Raw genomic sequence first — 26538 nt, 5'->3', positions numbered from 1 at the left:
TTTTTTTCCTGAAAATATCTTGCGGGCCTGTGTGGTGTCCCCGTGTCTAACTTAATCCTATGCCCAGAAACTCCCAGAGGTTTATTATAGTCTCTCGATGCATCACCAAAAATGCCAAACCTCCAGGTGTGGACACAGTGTGGTCTACTTCTTTCTCCCTTTGGTGATTGATTTACATTCTTTCAAAACAATTTGAAGGCGCAAGGTGATTTTGTGGAAATCTTGAAATCAGGGGAAAAAAAAAACACATGAGAAATCACATAACTGGAACTTTCTTTCTTGCCAGTTCAGACTTTTCTCTTGTTGAAACTGTACTCTTTTTATTTGATAACATTCACAGGGTGTGGTACATGTACATGTTGTTGACTTTAGAAGTTTATTTTGGGTTTATTTAAAAAACTGGTTGTTGCTTGTGTGCCAAGATAGTGTTAAGATGTGGGTCAGATGTAAAAACCACAGTGTAAGATAAGGGGTTAGGCCTTCTATCTTCCCAAGCTATCCAATAACCAGTGGAGCATGGAACTACGCAATGCAGCATTTAGGTTCAAGTTTTTATACAAATGTCATTGCAAATATCTTGAACAAGTTGTATCAAAAGCAATAATGAATGTTTACGGTAATGGTTGCAGTGACAACTAGGTATGATAAGCAATATTAGCCAGTAAAACAAGATGGTTGCACCATGTCAAAGGTCAACAGAAACTAAATGACTACAGGCCAGGGCCCAATATCATAGGGCTGCTTTAAAATCATGTTTTAACTTGAATCCTCTATTCGGATTGGTCTATCCATAGAAACAAGAGTGAACTTGCATCGTGGCTCATATACATGTAAAACCATGTTCCAACTCTATGCATTGCGCTATTTTGAGCTTTACATGTATCATGTTTTTCACAGTTAAAACCCGTTACTAAGTTTGCTACAGAAAAATAAAGCGTGTTTGCACCCCATATACAACTTGGCCTTCAGCCTGATTGGATATGGCAACAAAAGAGCTATAGTTTTCTGTATTCCACTCATATGCGAGACTACATGTAGAGGCCGGAATAACATATGCAATAATTAGGTCAACATTTTTTTTTCTGAGTCTTGCAGTCAATACTGCTTTTGTTTCTGTACAAAGGGAGCAAATATCATGCTTCTTAGGCCTATGTATTTGTCATTACCTATGGGACAAGGAATTTAAAATGAAAATCAAATGCAATTCCTGCTGACTTTTTTTGTTACATGTATGTTAACATCAGGGCCCAATTCCATGGCTCTGCTTACCACAGAGTTTCGCGCTTATGGTTTCCAGTATGCGCGTTTGTCTATGGGCTTTAAAGGCATTGGACACTATTGGTAATTACTCAAAATAATTATTAGCATAAAACCTTTCTTGGTGACGTGTAATGGGGAGAGGTTGATGGTATAAAACATTGTGAGAAACGGCTCCCTCTGAAGTGCCATAGTTTTCGAGAAAGAAGTAATTTTCCACGAATTTGATTTCGAGACCTCAGATTTAGAACTTGAGGTCTCAAAATCAACCATCTAAACGCACACAACTTCATGTGACAATGGTGTTTTTTTCTTTTATTATTATCTCGCAAGTTTGACGACCAATTGAGCTCAAATTTCCACAGGTTTCTTATTTTATGCATATGTTGAGATACACCAACTGTGAAGGCTAGACTTTGACAATTACCAATAGTGTCCACGGCCTTTAAGTGTAACTTTCCGTGAGGCATCCAAAAAATTGGGTTTGTGTCTTTTAAAATTTTTGTTGTTGTAAGCAACATGAGTGTTGTGAATAGGCCTTCCATTGGTGTGATCGCAGACTCTTCTGCCGTTATCTCTTTTGTTTCATATTCTTGGCTCAGTGCACTCTACATGCATTTCTTGTGACCATTGTCTACAAGCTTTGCTTTTCAATGGAACCCTCTGCAGTATCACACTTTATTCTCATCTCTACAAGTATTTATTGCCCTTAAAATTTCTGTGATTTACTTTCTTTGATTTTCTACTGTAGACAAAACCTGTGGTTAAAACCTAAACTAAAACTCTATCTGGGGGTGGGAACAGTTTAAACCATCGGCCAACAATAACCTCAGTTCAGATCCAATCAAAGCTCAAATTTTACTCTGGACTACAGGCAAGAGGACAGTGATTTTAGGATCAGACCAGTAAACTCAAGTCCAGATGTGTTGAAACATCAATTCAGTCTGAAAAAAAACCTTTAAAAGTATGTTTATAAATTGAGAAATACTTATCCATAAAACAAATGAGATAAATCTGCGCTTAGTTGCTTGCTCAAGCTAAAACAGTTCAAATGTTCAATTTCTCTAACATGTATTTCACTTTTGAGCTACAAGCCCCATTTTTTTTGGTTTAATATTAGCCCTGGCAATAACAAACGAAACTATGACTTTAACCTTACTCATATTGTGTCGCAAGGACATTTTTTTTTTTCACTTTTGAAACTTGCATGTAGTATGAACTGAGCTTGTTTGCCATCGTTGGCACTAAGAGCTATCTCTAGTGTATACTGTTTATAAGAAAGTTAATTATTTATGGGTAATCCTGCCATTTTTTGAAAATTGTTTTTATATTGTATAAATTAAAGGGTGTAGGGCCTATATTTTAAATTCTGTTAATTATTGTTAAATTTCATATTCCTTTTGCTGGGCTTATATAGTCTTGATTCAATGTGCCAGTCTGTTTTTAAATACAGTCCCTAATAGCTTAATCATCGATCGATCACAAGAAGTTGATCATAGCGTATTGAATCAAGACTAACTCTATTCATGTTTGGGGTTTGCAAATTAAAATATCATGTGTAGTCTTTGACCCCTTCCACCATTTTTAAAACTCAAATAACAGCTATGCTGGATATTAATAATTGTCTTGACCTATACAACTTCCAAATGGTATAGGGATCCTTGAACTTTTTTTATATTTAAAATGTTAAATTAAAAATGTTAACTAAGAAGAATTTTATATACTATCTTTTGTATGTAATGAAATTACAAGCGAATTTCAGAAGCTCTGATATTTGTTGATTATTTTAGTTAAAGGCGGTGGACACTATTGGTACATGTAATTACTCAAAATAATTATTAGCATAAAATCTTTCTTGGTGACGAGTAATGGGGAGAGGTTGATGGTATAACACATTGTGAGAAACAGCTCCCTTTAAAGTGCCATAGTTTTCGAGAAAGAAGTAATTTTCCACAAATTTGATTTCAAGACCTCAAGTTTAGAACTTGAGGTCTTGAAATCTACCATCTAAACGCACACAACTTAATGTGACAAGGGTGTTTTCTTCTTTCATTATAATCTCGCAAGTTCAATGAAGAACTGTGAAGGCTAGTCTTTGACAGTTACTAATAGTGTAGTACACTGCCTTTAACATAACAGACGGACAACTGATTTTCTTCAATTGTGATATCTGTACTCTCTTTTCACAGACTTTATTAAAACAAAAGTACCAGTAATCAAATGTTACACTTCATTTATGGATCCAACAGTCTTGATGCTGCCATCCTTTATTGTGTTAACATTCGATAATAGTTTTTAAACAATGCACCAGACTAGTGTCTTTCAACATGTTCAAGCCTTGCTTTTGATAAACTGCAACCTCGTTCCCAGTGGTGTATGAACTTGCTGCGCCATTTTTGGTTCTTTCCCAGAAAGCCTTGCTCGATCATAACCCCTTGAAGTGTGACTTAAAAATATAAAAATATTTTGCATATTAATTTGAATAAGTCCTGCAGTTGATCCATACTGTGTTGGAGACTAAGCAGAGTGTGCTCTCAAAAGACGCATCAAGTCAAAGATCAACTGGTCCACTCTCATTCTTTTTTTCGTTCATGTGATACGTCTAACTGTATTGGTATACTGAAATGAAACGCAGGATGGCCACACCATGACAACATTGTACTTTCAACAAGCAATAAAAACAAGTGATTTAAACAATAAACATTTTTAACATTGTTTCTTTATTTTTTTCTTCCGACATCAAATCACAATAACCGAGCAAATATTAACAGATGCTTTTAAACCTTGTTTCAAAGTGCCTTTTCTTGCACTTTTAATTCTCCTGTTTCGGGGTCCTTCTGCATGTTTGAACTATCTCGACTCCTTAGGAGTATGCAACACCGGCAGCAAAATTGCGCACAGGTCGTCACCTAATCAATAATCTCTACCCTAACAGGTACCCATTTACTCCTGGGTGATGAGAAGCAATGATAGCCATGTGTCTTGTTCAAGTACACTTTAGCTTTGCATTTTGATTTTTCTCACTGAACTCGGGAGAGAGTAGCGAGTATACAGTGCTATCATTACCCTCGATGTCGGGGGGGGGGGGGGGGGGGGTAAAAAACAACTTTCATCCGTGATGCAAAATTTATATCTAGTTAGTTGTTTGTTGTGGTACCCTCTGCTAGCACATCGAATTTGAACTGTCTCAAGCCATCTGGCTAGCCCGGTGGTCTATTGGTTAAATGTCTGCTATGGCAATCCAAAGGTTGTGGGTTTGAATCCCACTTGAGTGATTTACCTGTGGATGTTTACAGAACTCTGGAGAATACCGAGTACGTGTATACAGTGCTTACTACACATCAGCCGGGTATAATAAGTCAATTATATACGCTCCAGTTCAAAATAACCTAAACTTCTCAACTTGAACTTTTTCCAAGAAGATTTATGCCTGTGTTTATGTGTGTACATGTAGCTTGCTACCAAGGTGCGTCTGTATGATGTATTTTCTCATCAACATAACTAGCACATTTTTTTCTTTACTGTTGTCTTTCTACCAATGAGCTTTGCGCTGTAACATGTAGGCCTCAAAACAGTTGTGTGACGAAAAGTTTATTTCAAATGGTCCAGTTTTTTAATGGTCTAAACACGAATCACTACTAAAGAGTTTTGTGCTGTAACATGTCGGCCTGAAAACAGTTGTATGACGTAAAGTTGATTATAAAAAATGTGCAGTTTTGCAATGGTCAGAAGACTGATCACTACTGAAGAGTTTTGTGCTGTAACATGTCGGCCTCAAAACAGTTGTGTGATGAAACTTTCATTATAAAATGTCCAGTTTTGCAATGGTCAGAAGACTGACCGCTACTGAAGAAATTTACGAAGACTGATCACTACTACTAAAGAAGTTTGTGCTGTAATGTAGGACTCGGAACAGTCGTTTCACAAAAAGTTGATTACAAGAATGTTCAGTTTTATAATGGTCCTAAGACTGATCACTACCGGCGTAGCCTCAAGAAGAAAGCATGTCTACATTCTTGACTCTCCTGTGGGTAGTACTTCTCATAGAAATCCAAGACAAACTCCTCTGGTTTAAAACCAAACTTCTGATAGAGCAGCATGGCTGAGTTTGTCGCTGATACATGAAGGGTAACATCCTTCCCCATACAGGTCTGAAAAACAAACAAATCTATTTTGTCAGGATATCAGGCTTAATTTGATTGGCATGATTGGGGCAATTGAAATAATGCAAGGGTGATTTTGTTGATTAGTTGCTATTTTCCTGAAAGCAGTATTTCTGGGGGAAATATTAGTCTAGAAAATATAATTTTGTATTATGTTCTACATTTCTTTTTTGTTGAATGTATTGTTTTTTGTTCTGCGCCTCGGAATAGGGTCTTGTACACTAGATAGATGGCGCATTATAAATGCATTATTATTATTATTATTATTATTATTAAAATAAGCAATTTGACAATTTTGTGCCACAAGTGAACGATCAAATTTAAATTCCACTGACTATAGAGACATTGGCTATGTCACAAGATTCAAAGCAAGCTTAAAATTGCGTAGTTACGAACACAGTACACAACTCTAAATGAATGTGTATGCCACAATGATAGCAGGGTCTGCTCATCTGGAGGTTGCTATACAGAAGTGAGAAAAAACCTCCTCCTCAAACATTGTCAAAAACACTACTTTAGGGGGAGCCGTTTCTCAACATGTTTTAATAACATCACCAGCTCTCCATTACTCGTTACAAAATAAGTTTTTATGCTAACAATTATGTTGAGTAATTGAAAATAGTGTCCATCGCTTTACTGAAAATACTGCAAAAAACATGATACACCATGAACGTCCCAAATCCCAGTAATTTTTTTTTTTTTCAACTTTACTGTCAAAACTCACCTGTATGAGATGATACACCATGAACGTCCCAATCCCAGCATCTCTCCACTCTGGATGAACAAACAAGAATGATATGTAGGCCTCGTTGAACTTGATGTCTGGCACCATGAATCCAAACCCAATAACTACTTTACGATAGAGTACCACCACGCTAAAGTCGGGGTACTGAAGGCATTCGGATACTGTAAAAAATAATTTAAAAAATTGGTAAAAAGATATAGAAGGAAGAAACAAAAAAAGGAACAATGATCCATACTTTGGACCTCGTGAAGGCGCCCTCAATAGTATTATTACTAGTATTGCGTCACCTGTGCTCCGTAGTTTATAGTTGCTTTAGAGGTGGGTTGTATTGGCTCCTTTAAAGGTCTTATTGTCCGTGATGGATTAGATGTCTGTATGTAATTCAGTCTTTTAACAACTGTTTTTGGTATGAATGAATATACCCCAAGAAGTGATACAAATATGTTTGAGAGCGCCGTCACAGGCCAAAAATATGGCGCATTGGACTCTAGGAACTAAACTTGACTAAATCCAATCATGAATGTGTGTCTTGGCTGAGAGGTTAAGAGCACTGGACTCAAGCTGTGTTGTTTTGGATCAGTAGAGTTTGAGGTCGAGTTCCTATCGTGGTACTTGTTCCCTTGAGCAAGATATTTTACCGGTATGGCTTTAAATCATTCAGATGAGACATAATCTGTAAGCCCTATGTACAAGGATTGCTAGTGCCGGAACACTTATTGAGGAAGAGTAGGGGTGAACTCTCACAGCTGTGTTTATGGTGTCAACCGAGGACTTCTCTTTGGACATAATTTTTTTTTAACCGTCCCCATTGGTTTTGTACACAAAATCGAATCGAGGACGTCCGCGGTGAAACCTTTTCCTGGATCCCTTTTGTTAAAATTCTCGGTTTGAATGCGTAGACATGCCCCTTTATTTCTGGTTCATATACTGTAGCAAGTACCCTGGTTTACATGCTTCCTGCCGGCTTGTGAGCTACAGTTATCAAGTTCCTTTATGAGGCATCCTTAGGTTCATTACCAGAAATATATAATAATAATAGTGTACAATGTAACCCTACATATAAAACTGAACACTCGACAATGAGTAGGGGTTAACCCAAGTGTTTCTTGGTGTTAGCAAGCACCCTTGTTTACGGTTTCCTCAGTCTTGTGATGAGCTACATACAGTTATCAAGTTTCTTTATGAGGCATCCTAGGGTTCATTACCAGAAATAGATAACAAGCAGGCCTGGAATTTTGTCTTTGTGAAAGGGCAAGGTCATTTTCATTTTGCAAAGGGCACTTCCATTGGACAATCTTCAAAGTCAATGGGAAAATTCTGAAGGGGCACCAAGGCCACGACCAGGGGCACTGAAGGCCATGTGCAAGGTCATTTTCATTTTGCAAAGGGCACTTCCATTGGACAATCTTCAAAGTCAATTGGAACATTCTGAAGGGGCACCAAGGCCACGACCAGGGGCACTGAAGGCCATGTGCAAGGTCATTTTCATTTTGCAAAGGGCACTTCCATTGGACAATCTTCAAAGTCAATTGGAACATTCTGAAGGGGCACCAAGGCCACGACCAGGGGGCATTGAAGCCCATGGCCTCCTAGCCTGCATGTAATTCCAGGCCTGTAATTATAGTATAGGACATACATTTAGCCCTCTTTGTTAAACTAAACTTACGATCGATTCCCGGCCAGAAGAACTCTCTACACAGACCATTAACTGCTGGAATGTGTTGGGGTCGGAGGTAGCAGTAGTCGATCGATGCCAGGGGTCTAGGGAGAAACTCAGGATCACTCTGGTGCCTTGGGTGATGGGTTATCTCTTTCATGAGTCGTAGCTTCAGTGGTTGGGATTCGTAATCTCGTCTGATGAAGGGCTTAAGTACTCTGTATCGAGGACGAAGATCGTACGGTAGCAGTCAGATTGAATAATAACATTAAAGACACTGGACACTTTTAGTAATTACTCAAAATAGTTGTTGGCATAAAAACTTACTTGGTAACGAGCAATGGAGAGCTGTTGATAGTATAAATCATTTTGAGAAACAGCTCTATCTGAAGTAATGTATTTTTTGAGAAAGAGGTAATTTTCACTCAAACTTTGAAAGACTTCAGGCCTGAATTCTTTTCTAAGGCATCTGAAAGCACACAAATTTGTGCAACTAGAGGGTTGTTTTTTTCTTTCATTATTGTATTTCAACTTCGATGAGCAATATTGACATAACAGTCCAAATTTCACAGATTTGTTGAGAATACTGGTCTTTGGCAGTTACCAAAGGTGTTTAGGGCTCGATTTCTCAAAGCAATAAAATTCATCGTAAGACAAATTGTCAGTTTTACCACAGTGATTTGTAATGTGACACCACACTTTACTTAGCCACTACAATTGATTTGCAGTTAAGATCAATCTTAGCTTTTTGTGATATTGGCCCCGGTGCCTTTAAACAACACTAAATGACATTTATATAAAGTGCACTCAGAGGTCAAACAAGATGGAGGTGGCTTGCTCCTCTAAGTGTCGTGGCCAAGCGGTAAAGAGCACCAAAATCAAGCTCTGGTGTTTCTAATCTGCAGAGTGTTGGTTCAAGTCCTTGTTGTGACACTTGTGTCCTTTAAAAGAAAGCCATTGCTCTGTCCTTCGGATCGGCTGTTGGTCCTGTGTGTAATGAATGGTTCGCCCCAGTGGTCCTGGTTTGATTGGCTGCATATTATAACTGTAACACTTTGTATGGGATTTGAGGCATTGCATGGTGAGGTATCAATACGTATTTGGTTTGCGGTAACACCATGTGTGTATCTACTTGCCAGGTAGAGTTTGTTCTTAGACATTAGAGAACTGTCTTCTGTTCTTGGAGAACTGTCTTGCTTTTTAACACTTTGTTTGCAAACCACTATAAAATAGCACCAGCCACCATACATGGTGGCTGGTACTATTTATATGAACTAGGTCTCAAACTTCAAAATGAAAAAAACCCCAAAACAAAACTACTAAGTGCTTTTAGACGCCCATCAGGTGCGATAAATGACTATGTAAGAACTACGCAAAATTATTATGTAAAACTAGTTGTCAACATGCAAGCTTGAACATTCAATTCTGATTAGTCAATCCATAGCTAACAAGGAGTGTGATAAATAAACTTATATTGAATGGTCAATATCACACCCAGCATATTGTGTGTTCCAACTCTGCGATTTGCCCGTTTATTAAGCTACATGTATACACAAAACGTACAGCTTATAGACATCTTGCATGTGACAACACACGATCAAAATGCGACCTCACTGAGGTCAAAGTACGCAAATGCTTGGACGATAGCCATTTTGTGTGGATGAAAATGTGCATGACAGTGTAGCGTTTAGCATTATGCAAGGGGTCTATCAGAAGTTAGTCAATGTTAACATGGTTAACGAGTTTGCGTCACATGCATTGCTTGAAGTTTGCATGAAAACAAATACGATATCACACACGTGTCTTATGGAATGCTTAAAAGTATAGCATGACTGCGTCCCATATCAAACTTGCGCTTGTGTAATTATAATATTGAGAAATAAGAAAAGAGAATGATCGTTATTGCATGCCTGCCTTGACATGGCAACTGGAGGGGAATGAGACCTTTTCATCTGGCACTGCTGATAGCTGAAAGTATTCTTGGAAAGAGCCAGGTGGTTGAGATTTTGGTTATCGTTCCCAACCCTGATAAAAAAACTTGGTCTTGCTCCATGATGATAACTTTGACATTGGGGTTCACACAAGATTTGCATCTTTATATTTGTATTTATTTATCATTTGAACCACTGTTGGTATTGATCATTAACCCATTTTAATCAATAGGTCTGAAGATACAAGTGTAGAAGAAAAATGAAGAAATGCTTAGTATTTAACTGTGGAGGATAAAACCCTAAGGGGGACACCCTTGTAATTAAAGTCTGTAAGCACAAGAACTTGACCTTGCTAAGCACAAATCAATCTTGCTGAGAAGAATCAGGTAATCAGCTGACTGTTGGGACTGGTACCCGACTCATATTCTGCTTAATAGTGTGAAATTGTCTGAAGCATTATTTTTTGTTTTGTTAAAACAGTTTTACAAAACTGTGCTCAGGTAGGGGACACCACATATGAGGCGCTGGTCTTAAGTGGAATTTGAACCGAGGTCCACAGAGGTGGAAGGCAATGACAGAAACCACTATGCCAACCTGATCCCTGATCATTCTATGTGTAATTATTAATAACACCCCAAAAAATGAAGAAATAAATAAATGACCGTTTAGTTTTGTTTTTCAATGAAATACAACTATTTTTGATACTAAACAATGTCTGCATCCCATGTACAAACAACAGCCCCCCACACTTCCCCCCCCCCCAATTAAAAAAAAAAAAAATAACCCAACAACAACAACAACAGGCATGGCCATAGTCAATGGAACCCACATCTACCTTGAAGTGTAGGGTGAAATAATACTCTGGAACATAGCTTTCTCGTCACATCCCACCAGCCTGGCGCGGAAAGTTGTGTGGTGGCGCTTTTGGGGCCGCAAGGAGATATTGGGCATCTACAAAATATAAAAATAATAATAAAGACATTTATATTACGCAACCTCAAGGTACTGAAAATAAGAAAAGTTATTTAAAATGATGTGTCATGAGGTGAAATAATCAACAGTCCCACATGTCTTCACTGAGTTGAGAAGTTTGTACCACAAGCAAGGGTCGGCGGAAGCAAATGCTCGATCACCCCATAATCTTTTTGATTTCGGGACATAGACCACTGGAAGAAATACCATTGAGTAATCCTTAGAATTCCTCAGGAGAACTTGATAGCTGACTAAATCTTATCAAACAAATCTTGGTAGTCTAGACGGATTAATCTACAGAATGGTATTGTTGGCTTAATTTGTTGTTTGTCTGCGTTTGTGTCTATGGCCTACGTTTGCAGATGCACGTACGCAGTGTGCCAGCGGGTCACGTACTCAGGCTTTTTGCAATTACCGGCTCCAATGATGTAAGCTTTAAGCTCCATTTGTACTAAACCAAATCTTTTCAAAGTACATGTCGGATTTGAAACTTTGAAGGTGGGAGTACATTGTATAGTCAGGCGAGGTTTGCGGTAGAACCATGTGTAAATCTCTTTGAAGAGTGTTGTTTCTGAAAAGACACCGGTGGATGACAACTCCATTATGTCGAAGTGTATGTCAAAGAAAACTAGGTCACTGCACTTTCTTTGAGTGTTGAAGCGAGACTGTAATAAGAGTGGCCGTAGTTTACAGATTAAGCCACACTTTACCATCAACAGGATATGGCTGCTTGAGAACTTTGCATTATGTAAGAACTGGCTCCATTAAAATAAAATACAATTTTGTTTTAGACTTTGCCATTAATGGTAAACACACCGCGCTGAATGGCATGGACGGCGGAATGTAGTAAAACTTTCGAACGCGTTAACATAATTATTGTTTTAAAGCCATTATACACTTTCGGTACACAGTATTGTCCATGTCCCACACTTCGTGTATCACAACTTATATATAAAATAACAATCCTGTGGAAATTTAGGCTCAATCGGACATCAGAGTCGGGAGAAAATAACGGGAAAACCCACTCCTGTTTTCGCGCGTTTCGCCGTGTCATGACATGTGTTTATAACAAATCCGTAATTTATATTGTTTTACCGTTTTCTCAAAAAGTAAAGCATTTCATGGACTAATATTTCAAGAGAAGTCTTTCACCATTACCTTCTGTAAACCCTGTAAATTATTTGTAAATCTGTGAACTTTTTTTTTTTTTTCTGTACCGAAAGGGTCCAATGGCTTTAACCAAATTCAACGTTTTCTGCAAACTTTCAATTAAATAAAATACCTCCCATAATTGTTTACTTTGTTTTCCACAAATTCAACACTATTTTTGTAATATCTGTGTAACATTGTTAAAAACTGTTTTTGTTTTTGCACTTTGTGACATTCTATAGTTTTCCAAACTCGGTTGGCAAAAACTTGGATTGTGACATTGCAATAGAAAGGTCTATTCTGGTGATTGGGAATTTTATTTATTTATTTACATCATCTTTAACGAGGGTAAAAACCCAGCACTGGTCTCCATGGAGACCCTCACTCAGTACAAAAACTGTAATAAGTTAAAAACATTATTATATTACACCATCAAAATTAATTAAAAAGGGAAATACACCATGGTCTCCTGCTAAGCAATGAACAAGTTTACCTGAAATCGGTCTAGAATCCTATAGTCTCCACTGTCCATACTTGAGGACACCTTGGACGGACTGAGGTGGCGTAGGGGGCTCTGACTAAGAATGAGGTCAGAGACCTCTGATGACCTTATACCTGTGGCCTTCTGGAGAATTTGCTGCATGGTTGCATCCAGGTCAAACAGAGGAAGCCCTCGCTCTCGTTTCTCCTGAAAAGGTGAAGTTTGAAATGAGTTGAACTTTGTGAAAAAAAAGGTGCACTGTAACTCACAAGCCTACCTCTTCCACCTTGTGTTTCGGGTTCTTTTGCGTGCACTACCAATCCAACATTGGACCTATGGCTTAGTTTCCCATCCAACGGACACAGCAACTATGTATGTATCTTGCTCAGGGACACATGTGCCACTACTCAGGACACGAACCCACACTCTGCTGATCAGAAACACCAGAGCCTGAGTCCGGTGCTCATAACCGCTCGGCCACGACACACCACAAATGGAAAGACTTTTGCATTGCCAACTTTGAGCAACCACTGACAAAACAATCTTTCAGGATCAGAAACACCAGCGATTAAGTTTGGTGCTACTAACCGCTCGGCCATGACACACCACAAATGGGAAGACTTTGCATTGTCAACTTTGAGCAACCACTGACAAAGCAATCTTTCAGGATCAGAAACACCAGAGTTTGAGTCTGGTGCTCATAACCGCTCAGCCACGACACACCACAAATGGAAAGACTTTTGTATTGCCAACTTTGAGCAACCACTGACAAAGCAATCTTTCAGAAGCGGATTTTTTTTTCAGCAATAACAGCCTCTGATTGGCTTATACTTAATATAATTTATACCTGCCGCACAAGAAGTTTCCGTCTAAGTCGTCTTGCGATTGGATCCTTATCGACAGCTTGAGGGCAGGCTTCGATCACTCTCAGTAGCTGCTTCTCTTCGTAAACGCTCATTGGTAAAAATCTGAGCATAACAAAAGGGTTTGGTTACTAAATGCATACAGATTTTGTCAATATTGGGTGCGTTTGTTTAGCTTCCCTGGGTCTACCTCGCAGTGCTTCCCCGGGTGAGCCCCTGACAAGAGCTAATCGAAGGATCACACTCGCCCTCTGGTGAGGACAGCATGCACCTCAGATCACCCCCAAGTGACCCATTCCACAAGGGGCTGACCCAGGTGAGCCCCAGCAAAGCTATTCGAATGTACCAGGGCAGACCGGAGACGACCCAGGGAAGCTAAACAACCGCACCCAATGTTAACTTAGGCGCGGCCCTAATAACACTCCTCTCCACCCCTCGCAATTATGAAGTATCTTTAGAAAGAGATCGGCAAATGTAAAAGTAACTTTTTGAACGCATCATTTTTTCATATATTTTTTTTTGGGGGGGTGATAAAACTCAGATAGTTTTGAAATGTGAAGGTTTGAAACCTTTTAAGCAGCTGGTCTAGTCATAAAACTCTGAAAAACATTAAGACACACTTTTTGTTCCTAATCTACACTGGATCAGGTTTCGGTGGGTAAATTCCAATACAAGTGTCCTTGACTGGTATCCTAGTGTACCTGATAGGGTTGAATACGACTCACACATAATCAGGGAAGTGTTCGAGCAGAATTTTATTTTAAAATGGCATCTTGAGTTTGAGCCAAGTTTACATCAATCTGGACATCTGGCAAAGGATCTCCTGCCAAGGATAAAACCGAGTGCATTCCAACTTCACAGTTTGATAAAAGCACCGGGTGGCCAGGCATCATATCGCATAAACAGAACGATTCATAACTTTTAACCAAAGTCTCTTTTCAACTGCTGAGAAATATTACCTTTCAAAAGTAGGTCTCAATCGAAAAGGTTGAGTAACCTTTTCTGGTATGTTGTTTACAAGTTGAGGTGATAGTCATACAAATGTTACACACTTTTTTGTTAACTACATAGCTTTACAGTAGTGTTATGTGTCTGAGTAGTCTAGTGCAATGCACTTCAGTTCTAGTAGAATCACCAGGGTGTAGGTTCGAATCCTGTTCACATGCCTGTTCACAACACTTTGTTGTTGCTAAGTTATTGCAAACGAGATGTAATTGCTTCTCTACACCCAGGAGTAAATTGGTAACTGGAGGGCAGAGAGATGGTTCCTGCGATTGATTTATTAATTCTTCTTTTCGCCCTCTCTTCCCAGGTTTTTAGTTTCTCTTTTGTGTTTCTAACCTCTTGTGGTTAAAAACACTGGACACTATTGGTAATTGTCAACGACCAGTCTTCTCACTTGGTGTATCTCAACATATATATGCATAAAGTAAAAAAACCTGTGAAAATTTGAGCTTCAGTGGTCATCGAAGTTGCGAGATAATAATGAAAGAAAACACACCCTTGTCACACGAAGTTGTGTGCTTTCAGATGCTTGATTTCAAAACCTCAAAATCTAATTCTGAGAGGTCTCAAAATCAAATTCATGGAAATAAACTTCTTTCTCAAAAAACTACTCCACTTCAGAGGGAGCCGTTTCTCACAATGTTTGATACTATCAACCTCTCCCCATTACTCGTTACCAAGTAAGGTTTTGTGCTAATTATTATTTTGAGTAATTACCAAGTGTCCACTGCCTTTGACCAGTTGCTTCACTCTATCCCCACCCTGCCATTAAATTTCTCCTTCATTGTTCATCCTTTGATCATCCCTTGCTTTTTCTGTGTGCTTTCTGTCCCTTACCAAGGTTTTAGCCAGAATTTGGTAAAAGAGTGTCCAAATTTGCTGGAAATTTTAAAACTGGGTGTCCAAATTGTTCACTTACAATAAGTTTACATGTAAATGACAGATGAAACAGGGTGTCCAAATTAAAAACAGGGTGTCCAAAAGACACCCAGACACCCCTCTGGCTAACACTATGTCCCTTACTCTCTCTACTGTTCATGTCTTCTTTCCAATTGACTACTTCTGATCATGAATGTTGTGTCCTCATTTTAGCCTTCCGATAAAAATGCAACTGCCTGATTTGATGGCAGTGTCACATAGACCTTAATTGTGAAAATTGGGCCACAAGCTGCAAGCTTTTTTAAAGCTGACATACCTCTTCCCCCCAAAAAATCCCACTGGAAAAGGCTGTATTATGTGGTGCAGCTGTCAATAGAGGGCGACATATCATTGAGTGTGTTGCTAATGTTACCTACTCTAGTCTGACAAATTATTCATAACCTGCCATGTATTTTGGTTTGTGACTGTGAGGGTGTTTACAAATACCTCTATAGCTTGTTAAAGCCATTATACACTTTCGGTAAACAGTATTGTCCAAGTCCCACACTTCGTGTATCACAACTTATATATAAAATAACAATCCTGTGGAAATTTAGGCTCAATCGGACATCGGAGTCGGGAGAAAATAACGGGAAAACCCACTCCTGTTTTCGCGCGTTTTGCCGTGTCATGACATGTGTTTATAACAAATCCGTAATTATCGTTAACGAGAATTTATATTGTTTTACCGTTTTCTCAAAAAGTAAAGCATTTCATGGACTAATATTTCAAGAGAAGTCTTTCACCATTACCTTCTGTAAACCCTGTAAATTATTTGTAAATCTGTGAACTTTTTTTTTTTTTTCTGTACCGAAAGGGTCCAATGGCTTTAAGGTTCCTAATCCTTAAACAATCCCCAACTTTGTTTTAAGAATAGTTCTCCCTGCTGACTTGTAAACTAATATTGAAGGTTGGTTGGTTTTGAATTTGGTACCCCGGTGACAACAAGGGCCCAATTTCATCAAGCTGCTGAATGGCAAATTTTGTGCTCATTGTAAGATTTCCATTTCATAGCGCTGCTAACTGTACGCACAAGAAAAGGCAAGCTAACCTTCCAGTGCTTACTGCACAAAGATGAATGACAACACAATACAAATTCACAAAACACGCAATATGGCCCCCTAATTTTCTTGCTAACTGTGAAAGACGCTTGTGCTTAACCAAACTTTTCTGCTACAGTTAGCACAAAAAACTTGCTCAGCGTTAAAAGGAACATTACACAAATGGTAAGAAACAAAAATTGTGAAGATCACAGATTTACATAAAACTTACACGGTCTAATGATGATGATAGTTGAAAACATCCCTTGAAATATTTCTGTCTGAAATGTCATATTTGATGAGAAATAAATAATCCAACTTCGCTTTTGGAGTTTATCGCTCAGTGAGCGTTTTGTTCATTTTTATTTTGGCATCAATGCAATGCAAAATTTGTAATCGGTTTTTCACTTTTCTCTTGTGACCCAGATGGCCGATTGATCTCAAACTTCTACCTGCTACAGGTTTGTCAGTTTATGTATATGGTGGATTACATAAAGTGCTCACACTGCCAGCAACTGTTTCGTTAGCAAAAACCAATTCTGTAATGTGCCTTTAAGCAGCTCTATGAAATTGTGCCCTGATCAATATATTCAACTTACTTTGGTCCTTCCTCTGGCTTATCATCCGCAACGGCCTCAATAACCTTTGACCTGCGGGTCATGACCTTTGTAACCGTTTCCGCCCTGGTGTCACCCATGACAGTTTTAGCACTCTCCTTCTCGTTGTCGCCCTCTTTCTCAAGACACGAGGAGCTGTTGCTACACTGGCTCCCAAGGACCGGGGTCGGAATCCTAAAGAGAGGGATGCCTTTTGATGGAGGAACGAAATCCTCTTCGTCGCCGGCCATCAGAGCGCTAGGGATAGTCTCTGTAGAGAAGGGTTAGAACGGCAACGGTGAGATTTCGCATGGGTTCAATATTGATATCGAAATAATAAAGGCTCACCTGTTATAACTTACTCGTCTTATTGGAAGATGATGAATTACATGTATCAACTCTATAAGGGCGCTAATTGAAATTACTCGGTACACACATGTTAGGGTCACTGGCCAAATGCTAAAATTACCCTGGCCAGTCAGTAGACTAACGGGTTATTCACGCCCTGATAAATGCCAGCGGCCAATTTCACAAAGCAATAAAATTCATCGCAAGACAAATTTTCATAGTGATTTATATTGTGACATCACGTTTTACTTAGCAACTACGATTGACTTGCAGTTACGATCAATCTTAGATCTTTGTGAAATCAGCCCCAGGATCGTGTTCAGACTTTCCTGATTGATCTACACAAATTAGAAGTTAAGAAGTGATGTTTGAAGCTTAGCATGGTGTGAAGGATAAGACTGAACTATAAATAAATAGTAAATTTGCGGGTACAACCATGCATTAATTCTCTTTTGAGGGAGTGTTGGCTCTGAAAAGAGGCACTTTGGTCCCAATTTTTTGAACAGCATACTCTGCTCGTCTTCAGGAGAAAAAAATGCCAAGCTATTGTGTTCTGACTCTTGTAATATAGCGCTTGGCTATGGGTTGGGCCCCGAGTCTCGGCTGAATAAAGGTGTAGAGGACGAACGTCTTACTCGGTTAACAGCTGACTCAAGACTACCTCGTGGCTGGCTCGCTCGCACAGTCCAGCCACTGACACGCTTGGGTGACTTTATTATTCAATATGTAATGTCTACAACATAATACTATACATCACTACACTATCCTGTTTGGTCTACAATAACAATAAGTCACGATACTGGATTCTTACCGGCTGGAGTAAGATCACTCTCGTTGAGGAGGTTAGAAAGAAGAAAGTCGGAGCTGTTATCGCCTCCTAACAGGCTCAGGACAGATGGAGAATCAGGAACGGATGGAGGTAGTCCAAAACTCTACAACAAAAGTTGAAAAATTGCCACAGCTTGAAAAAACAAACTTCTTCATCTTGCAATCATCTCTCACAAGTAGAAGAAAGTTAGTAACCAAAACATGGCCGGCCTGCAAAATGTACATGTAGTTCCCCAGTCCTAAACTACAATATTATTAACGGCAGAGTGTGGGTTCAAATCCTGGTAATGACACTTGTATCTTTGAGAAAGACACTTTAAAATAATTGCTTTGTAAAAAGTCTTGAATGTCATATAAAGGTAGTGCGTTCTGCTCTACCAGCCAGTCTCCTAGTAAATGATACCCATACCTGCAACCTGTCGAACCCTGTTACATACAGCCCCAGGAGTAGGTGGCAATTGGGGGCAAGTGATGTATATGTTCATTGATTGCGACAGATTCCCTGGTGCAAGTTGCTTAAAAATATTTTAAAAACTGATAAGCAGGATTTATATAGCGTCCAACATCTAAAACTCAAACCAGTCACTGAGCGCTTAGCATCAAAGAGGTTTCTTTTCTCATCCAGGTGTTGACGTACCTCACTGCCAAAGCTGTCCATACTACTATCATCCAGGTCAATCTCTCGTTGAGGCTTCACTTTCTTGATTTGTTCTTCACTTGCAGTTGCCTGCTTGGCCTTGCGGATGTCTTTAGCTTCCTGAAATCAAATAATGACATGAATGAAGAAACATTCAATACACAAATCCAACATAATCGAGTTCCTCACTCGCAACTTGGTAGCCACGCATCTGGAACTCTCTACCACTTTATCTTAGATCTTTCCTTTGTACCACAACATTTTAAAAACTTTATCTTTTATCATAGGTTTTCAAGGACTAATTTTGTAGTGTCTGTTTTATGGATATGTGCTCATTACAAGTCTTTACTATTATTTTTATTACTATATTAGACAACATCCAAGAATGGTAAGTTGTGATACCACCGAACTCAAAGCAGCAGCACTGGAAAGACGGGCTGAGGTGGAGCGGTACCAAGTATATTCAAGCGGGATATAGGCCTTCAATTTTGTTGCTCTGGTTATGATGGCTGAATAACATTATAATAAAAATAAGTAATGATAATAATATACATGTTGATCACCTGTGTTCTGGATCGCTTCTCTTTCAACTCAATCGCAGACTCCACCGATGTGCCCCTTTTCCTGTTCCTCAACCCCTCCACCTTAATGGTAGGTTCAAATGGCACTTTAGCCTTCCTACCTCCTCCAAACTGCTTGCCGAAACCAGCTGGAGTAGTTCATCCACAAAAAGGGTGAAATGGTGAGAGACAAAAGTATTTCTAAATTTATCAGTACATACCCTACAAGGAAATATTAAACAAACTTTTTTGATATAGCGTCCCCATAAAAATACCCAGATTGTTTTTTGAAAAAATGTTTTTTTTTTATAGAAAATTTATTTTAACCATCTTCTACGAGTTTGACCAAGTCAAAACAGTTGATCATTGGGCCATCAAATCGTTTTCAAGTACATCAAAAGTAGATTAGTTACAAAGACAAAACTTTGGCAGGATAAAAGCACAAGATTGAGATACTAGAATAGCTGTGTTTGGATTAAGCACCGAGGGAAGATTTACCCTTTTTTTTTTTTTTTGAAATACTTCAGTACTCCACGGAATTAAAAGGCTTTTATACTTATCAGTTCAAATTCAAAATGAAGTGAGATATTATTTATAACAGACTTGTTTGGGCATAAGCTTAATGGCCTGCTGCTGATTTCACGAAACGCTAGGATTAATCCTATCCGTATTAGTCAGGATGAGAAACCCCTCCTACTTAGATGGGTTCAATGCATCCTACGTCTTTGGATAAGGAACTTAACTTGTCCTAAGTCTTAAGATTAAACCTCAGTTAGGAAGATATGTTTGGTGAAATCAACGTCTGATGCCACAATCACTGGTCAAGTGTTAATTTCAAGCCCTACTCTATCTTCCCCCAACAACATGAACAAAGACCACCAAATATTGTATATCTTTCTATCTGGAACAACGTTAAGGTGCTGTTGTCCTCACCAGGAATCTCAGGTCTCAGCTCAGGGGGTTTGGTCTCTATCAAGGCCCACCAGCCGGCCTCTCCAAACTCGGTCACCCCAGACTTGAAGAGGGTCTTGTTACTGACAGAGAGGACGCCAGCGACTGTGCCGTGCCACGTCTGCGTCTTGGCTTTACTGATGAAGAAAAATGCATGGAGAAATTTATGTGGTTTTAGAATCACTTCTACATAAGCCTTTGTAATTGAATTCATTTCCCGTAATCTTCTTGTATAATATATAGTACTTGGCTTGTCTCCTTTGTTTCATCTGATCGAACAGCTGTTGCTACAAAAGCTTAGCATTTTGTATGTATTTAGTCTTTTTCAAACACTTGTGTCATAAGACTTGTTAGTGCTACAACTATCCTCCTCCTTAGAATGTTAATTATAAAACAGCTGACCACAGTCAACTTTGTTAACTTTATCGCAAACAAACCGTGCAAATCAAGGAATGGTCTCCCATCCATGTACTGACTACAGTCATTGATATACCTACGAAACAGAACTTTGTATGGACTTTGTAAAGCATCAAGTGTACATTAGTTACCACTCATCGATGTATGGTTAAAAAATAACATAACTAAAGCACCATATTGATTTAAAACTACCTGTTGCCAAATATCAACGTCCAATGTTGGGAAATAAATTCACAGATGTCTTCTTTCCAGCGGAAGAATCCTTTCCTTCCACTTTTCTTGAGACTCAGATTGTACAGTGCCAAGATAACAACCTGCTGCCTGAACAAAACAAAGAAAGACACCATTATGATGATAAGACCGACACTTATAATCAGTACTGCTGTGGAAGGAGACTCTTTCCCCACAGATATTCTGTTCCCCCATCTGGCAAACTGTGTACAAACTAATTTTGAGTCATCCTTCTCCAGCCGGCCAGCCCATATGAATTTCCCATTGGGGGACAAAGTATTCAGCAGTAAGATTTCCAAGTTACACCGTAAGCAGAAATGGAAGGACTTGATGTGAGTAGAGTTGCGCATTGGTTCTCTGCTATGGTATGTACGAGGGGTTTTCTATGGCCCCCTCCGTGGTCATGTTTTATTGTATACTTTATTTTACGAGAGATCGCCCAACATCAAAAGGCCAGAAGACCGCTTCAAGTTAAGGGCTACACTTAACTGATTTGGGCTATTAACCAAAATCAACTGCCACCAGGGGCATGTTGCCACCAACTCCTGGGGCTGAAACAGGGTTACCCCCTTTACAGTCTGTAAGGATGTAGGCATGGGTATCATCCACTAGGAGCCACATACTCCTGGGGCTGAAACAGGGTTACCCACCCTTTACAGTCTGTAAGGATGTAGGCATGGGTATCATCCACTAGGAGCCACATACTCCTGGGGCTGAAACAGGGTTACCCCCTTTACAGTCTGTAAGGATGTAGGCATGGGTATCATCCACTAGGAGCCACCTACTCCTAGGGCTGAAACAGGGTTACCCCCTTCACAGTCCCTAAGGATGTAGGCATGGGTATCATCCACTAGGAGCCACCTACTCCTGGGGCTGAAACAGGGTTACCCCCTTTACAGTCTGTAAGGATGTAGGCATGGGTATCATCCACTAGGAGCCACGTACTCCTGGGGCTGAAACAGGGTTACCCCCTTTACAGTCTGTAAGGATGTAGGCATGGGTATCATCCACTAGGAGCCACGTACTCATGGGGCTGAAACAGGGTTACCCCCTTTACAGTCCGTAAGGATGTAGGCATGGGTATCATCCACTAGGAGCCACGTACTCATGGGGCTGAAACAGGGTTACCCCCTTTACAGTCCGTAAGGATGTAGGCATGGGTATCATCCACTAGGAGCCACCTACTCCTAGGGCTGAAACAGGGTTACCCCCTTCACAGTCTGTAAGGATGTAGATATGAGTATCATTCACTAGGAGCCTTAGTGGTAGAACATAATGTACTTCTTTCCAACTTGATCGCTGGTTGCCAATGGCACCCTTGCTTGGCTGATGCTTAAACACGTTGAGCAACTTTCAATAAAATTCGGTTTCTCAGCTGAAAGTCAAAAAGAGTAACGTGTAGCCTCCCAAATTACGATTATTACTTTTTTCCTTTTTAAAGGGGAAAATGCCACCAACAAAGAACGAACGCAATCTCGATCTTGCTTACCATGTGAGCTTCATCCTAGTCACTACTTCTTCATGTGTGTGACTGCATCCTTCACATCTCAGTGTGTAGAATATATCACCATCTAAGATGCTTGGATTACCCGTCTTGAGACAAACTATAAGTGCAGAGAAGCATGAATAGTTATAAACACTGGTGAGAAGTTATAGATGGTGTCAGACTGTATAATTTTGGGTTTGAACAAAGACAGATTGATTGGAGCGAGACTTTAACCAATGACCTACGGAAAAATGTACTCTGCTAACCCACGATATTTGCTTGACGTAAATGTGGAATTATTTGATTCGATCGGCGCACATTCCTTGCTTATAAATGGTAAGCTTAGCCATGAGATTGGGCTCATCAGGTCCTCCATACTAACACCTGTAATGGAGGACCTCCAATTGCTCCTCTTTTGTTCGTACTGCTAGTCCCATTGCAGGGTTTACCCTTAAGTTTGTTCATTGACTAGCCAGCGGGACCAGTTAGCTTGTCTATTCATTGGACTGTCAGGTTTGTCACTTTGTTACAAGGGTGTTTCAACACTGAACTGAATTAGCCAGTTGGACTACTTGCACCGAACTTGCACTGGTCCTTCTGTGTTTTAACTAGCAATTGGCCAGCGGACACTATTGGTAATTGTCAAAGACCAGATCTTCTCACTTGGTGTATCTCAACATTTGCATAAAATAACAAACCTGTAAAAATTGAGCTCAATTGGTCCTTGATGTTGCGAGATATAATGAAAGAGAAAACACCCTTTTCAAATGAAGTTGTGTGCTTTCAGATGCTTCATTTCGAGACCTCAAAATCTAATTCTGAGGTCTCCAAATCAAAATCGAGGAACCAGTACCTACCCCACCAGACCCTACAGGTCAACAGTTTATACCCGGTACCTACCCCACCAGACCCTACAGGTCCCAAGTTTATACCCGTTACCTACCCCACCAGGGAACCTACAGGTCCACAGTTTATACCCGGTACCTACCCCACAAGACCCTACAGGTCCCAAGTTTATACTCGTTACCTACCCCACCAGGGAACCTACAGGTCCCTAGTTTATACCCGGTACCTACCCCACCAGACCCTACAGGTCCCCAGTTTATACCCGGTACCTACCCCACCAGACCCTACAGGTCCCCAGTTTATACCCGGTACCTACCCCACCAGGGACCCTACAGGTCCCCAGTTTATACCCAGTACCTACCCCACCAGGGACCCTACAGGTCCCCAGTTTATACCCAGTACCTACCCCACCAGGGACCCTACAGGTCCCCAGTTTATACCCAGTACCTACCCCACCAGGGACCCTACAGGTCCCCAGTTTATACGCGGTACCTACCCCACCAGGGAACCTACAGGTCCCCAGTTTATACCCAGTACTTACCCCACCAGGGACCCTACAGGTCCCAAGTTTATACCCGTTACCTACCCCACCAGGGACCCTACAGGTCCCCAGTTTATACCCGGTACCTACCCCACCAGGGACCCTACAGGTCCCCAGTTTATACCCAGTACCTACCCCACCAGGGACCCTACAGGTCCCCAGTTTATACCCAGTACCTACCCCACCAGGGACCCTACAGGTCCCCAGTTTATACCCAGTACCTACCCCACCAGGGACCCTACAGGTCCCCAGTTTATACCCGTTACCTACCCCACCAGGGAACCTACAGGTCCCCAGTTTATACACGGTACCTACCCCACCAGACCCTACAGGTCCCCAGTTTATACCCAGTACCTACCCATGTGAAACATCCTCTTACACATGTCACATTTCAACATCAGACCCGCCTTGGGTTGATCACAGTAACACTGTGGGTCTGTGTCCTGGGGTGTGGCCGGCTCCCCTAGGGGCTCGGCCAGGGGGATGGGAGAGGTACGGTCGGGAGTAGTGACTTCAACTTTGACCTCATCACCTGACTTGGTATCCATGGAGACGACATCAATCTCCTCAGTATCAGCCTGTAAACAAATTATGGAACGACGTATAGAACAGGTTGAAGGAAGAGTCTGTGAATTGTGGCCAATTTCCATTCTTCAAGCAAAATTATTAGTTTCTGTGACATTTTACTTTGTGCATGATGGCTCCAGAATAATTTCTGGAATGTTTTAGTGCAAGTTTATTATAGTTCTTTAACAAGTGAACATTTTCTAAGGAAAAACTGCATTGCCCATATTACTACATCGGGGATAAAACTGCATTGTCCATATACAAGAACAAAGCTCATGTTTTTGTATAAAAAAATAAATAAAAAAATAAGTACAAAAAAGAAAGTTTAAATATATAAAAACCTTTGTTTCACTTCAATTATTTTTGTGTGATGTGCTGCTTCCAACACTTCTGCGTACAAGTAGATTTTCCTTCATTATTATTAGTAATAATAATAATAATAATAATGCATTTATAATGCGCCATCTATCTAGTGTACAAGACCCTATTCCGAGGCGCAGAATTCCAGGAAATTCACTTCTCTTTAATCTTTGTTCAGTAAAACAGACTAATGACTATTAACAAAATGATCGGTGAACAACACATGACATGCATGACACTGACACATCAGAAAGCAAATTAGTTTGCTAAATTTGTTATAAAATAAAAAGTCTTAATAACTTACCATATCAATTGAATCTTCCCCAGATAGCGGAGCTTCTTTTGTACTTGACATGGCTTAATCAGCAACTGTTTTGTATGTAAAAACTGAACATTAACACACGTGAACATGCCATGGTGAATCACAAGTTTAGTTAAAATAGCATTAATCTGTTTCCGAATGACAAAGTAAACAAAGACATTCTGAAAAAAACACAGTTCGGTGATTTTGTCTACTTGTCTACTCTTGATATTTCTGCTTGAGTTTAATACCTGAGCTCTAGCTGCCACACTGTCACTAGTCATACATGTACAACCCCAAAAAGTATACCATATCATAACTGGTTAACTGATTGTACGTGCATCATTAACACAAGCATACAAACCGAAATACATTTTTAGACAGGGGACAGGGTACACGTTAAAACCGACATCCAAATAAAACAAATGAAAGTGTATCAATTTTACCTGTTTCTGGTCGAAGTAAAAACAATGTTATTGATTTATTCGCAGCAGTGGGGTCAATCGTGAAGAGAGTGTCCTCTCACAGTGTTTCACACGCATCGCATGCTCTATTTAGTTACTCATCACCATTGACATGATAATCAATGTTATTTTTTTTACAACTTTTTAGTATAGCGCCACCAATAGTTTAAACATGTCCATGCATGCGCTCCAACTTCTCGCGTGTCTTGAAGGAAGGGGGTTGTAGAAATATCAACAACAATCAGTAGTGGTTAATTTCTGAGTGTGGACTGCTGCTAGAATGTGGACATCTCCGGAGTTCCTTCAAATGAATAACTCCCAAGCTGTGATACTTCGTAATGTGACGTTAGTTACGCAGTTAGACGAAGCATTTCTACCACACAATGTTGAGACAACACTCGGTGAGTAAGACAGGATTTCCCTTAATTCATTCAAAGACCAAAATGTCTTGAACAAAAAGTGACTCACACACATGGAGCTTACGGCAGTCTAGTGTGTGCTATTTTCTTCCTGCATGGTGGTGCTACTGTACGCTGTATTAGTGTGTGCCGTTGCTGTTTGTACGCATTGTACGTTTTGTGTATGGGCTGTGTTAATATTCGGGTTGATCATAAAGGGGCAGCACAGTAAATAAGTAATTAAGATAGAAAACAGAAGAAAGACAGCTCGCAAGATGTGACGTTTTACAATCTCTGTGTTTGTGTAGCTAACGTAGTTCAGAGCTAAAATATAAACACAGTCGACCATGAAGGCAGACATTTCTACCGCCACGGTTAAGACAGTGCTGCGGGGCCTACTGTCACTGTCACTCAATTGCAACTTCATACCTCTTCCTTCCTCTATCATGGGTAACTACTCGTGGAGTCGTACTATTTACCATTTACGAGGGCTCACCGAGTCCAGTAAACTCTTGAGTACTACTAGGATTACAATAAAAAGAAACACACTAGTTGTGTGTACACGAATGCTCAAACGGACTGGATACTATATAAGAAAACGTCAGATACACAATGATTTTGACTTTGGGTGAGCTAGCGACCCCCTCTCAGTATAACCATGTACTGAAGTGAATTTCTGGTCACTTCAAACGTTTGACTGCTGGTGTTGGTATGTTCCATTTGAATTGTCAAAATTCCTTAAGATTTTTTGAGGGTTGTGAGTGACACTTTCCTGCATTCCATTTTCAGTGTTCCAGTATTAAGTCCACACAAGATGCACTTGCCA

The 26538-nt window shown here is 40.0% G+C and overlaps 2 protein-coding genes across 2 annotated transcripts in view; one reads left to right on the top strand and one right to left on the bottom strand.

Annotated features, from left to right (window-relative positions):
* LOC139945865 (cysteine-rich protein 2-binding protein-like) lies at positions 1 to 25409 on the bottom strand. The gene is made up of 16 exons (XM_071943363.1): positions 25297 to 25409; positions 24854 to 24918; positions 23981 to 24200; positions 22239 to 22353; positions 20711 to 20839; positions 20084 to 20238; positions 19154 to 19299; positions 18591 to 18710; positions 17937 to 18057; positions 16781 to 17048; positions 13203 to 13323; positions 12368 to 12562; positions 10589 to 10704; positions 7832 to 8040; positions 6145 to 6326; positions 1 to 5408 (listed from the first exon to the last, which is right to left on the bottom strand). The coding sequence occupies exons 2-16, from the start codon at positions 24902 to 24904 to the stop codon at positions 5235 to 5237; spliced, it is 2322 nt and encodes a 773-aa protein (XP_071799464.1). The 5' UTR covers positions 24905 to 24918; positions 25297 to 25409; the 3' UTR covers positions 1 to 5234.
* A 136-nt stretch (positions 25410 to 25545) lies between these two features.
* LOC139946163 (uncharacterized) overlaps positions 25546 to 26538 on the top strand; it is a 71311-nt gene continuing 70318 nt past the window's right edge. Inside the window, exon 1 of the mRNA XM_071943783.1 lies at positions 25546 to 25715. The gene's annotated coding sequence lies outside the window, so the exon portion shown is untranslated. The remainder of the gene's footprint in view (positions 25716 to 26538) is intronic.

Source organism: Asterias amurensis, chromosome 13 (genome assembly GCF_032118995.1).
Source record: "Asterias amurensis chromosome 13, ASM3211899v1".
NCBI lineage: Eukaryota > Metazoa > Echinodermata > Asteroidea > Forcipulatida > Asteriidae > Asterias > Asterias amurensis.
Note: the sequence above shows the minus strand (reverse complement) of the source record. Positions and strands in the feature narration are given on the sequence as shown.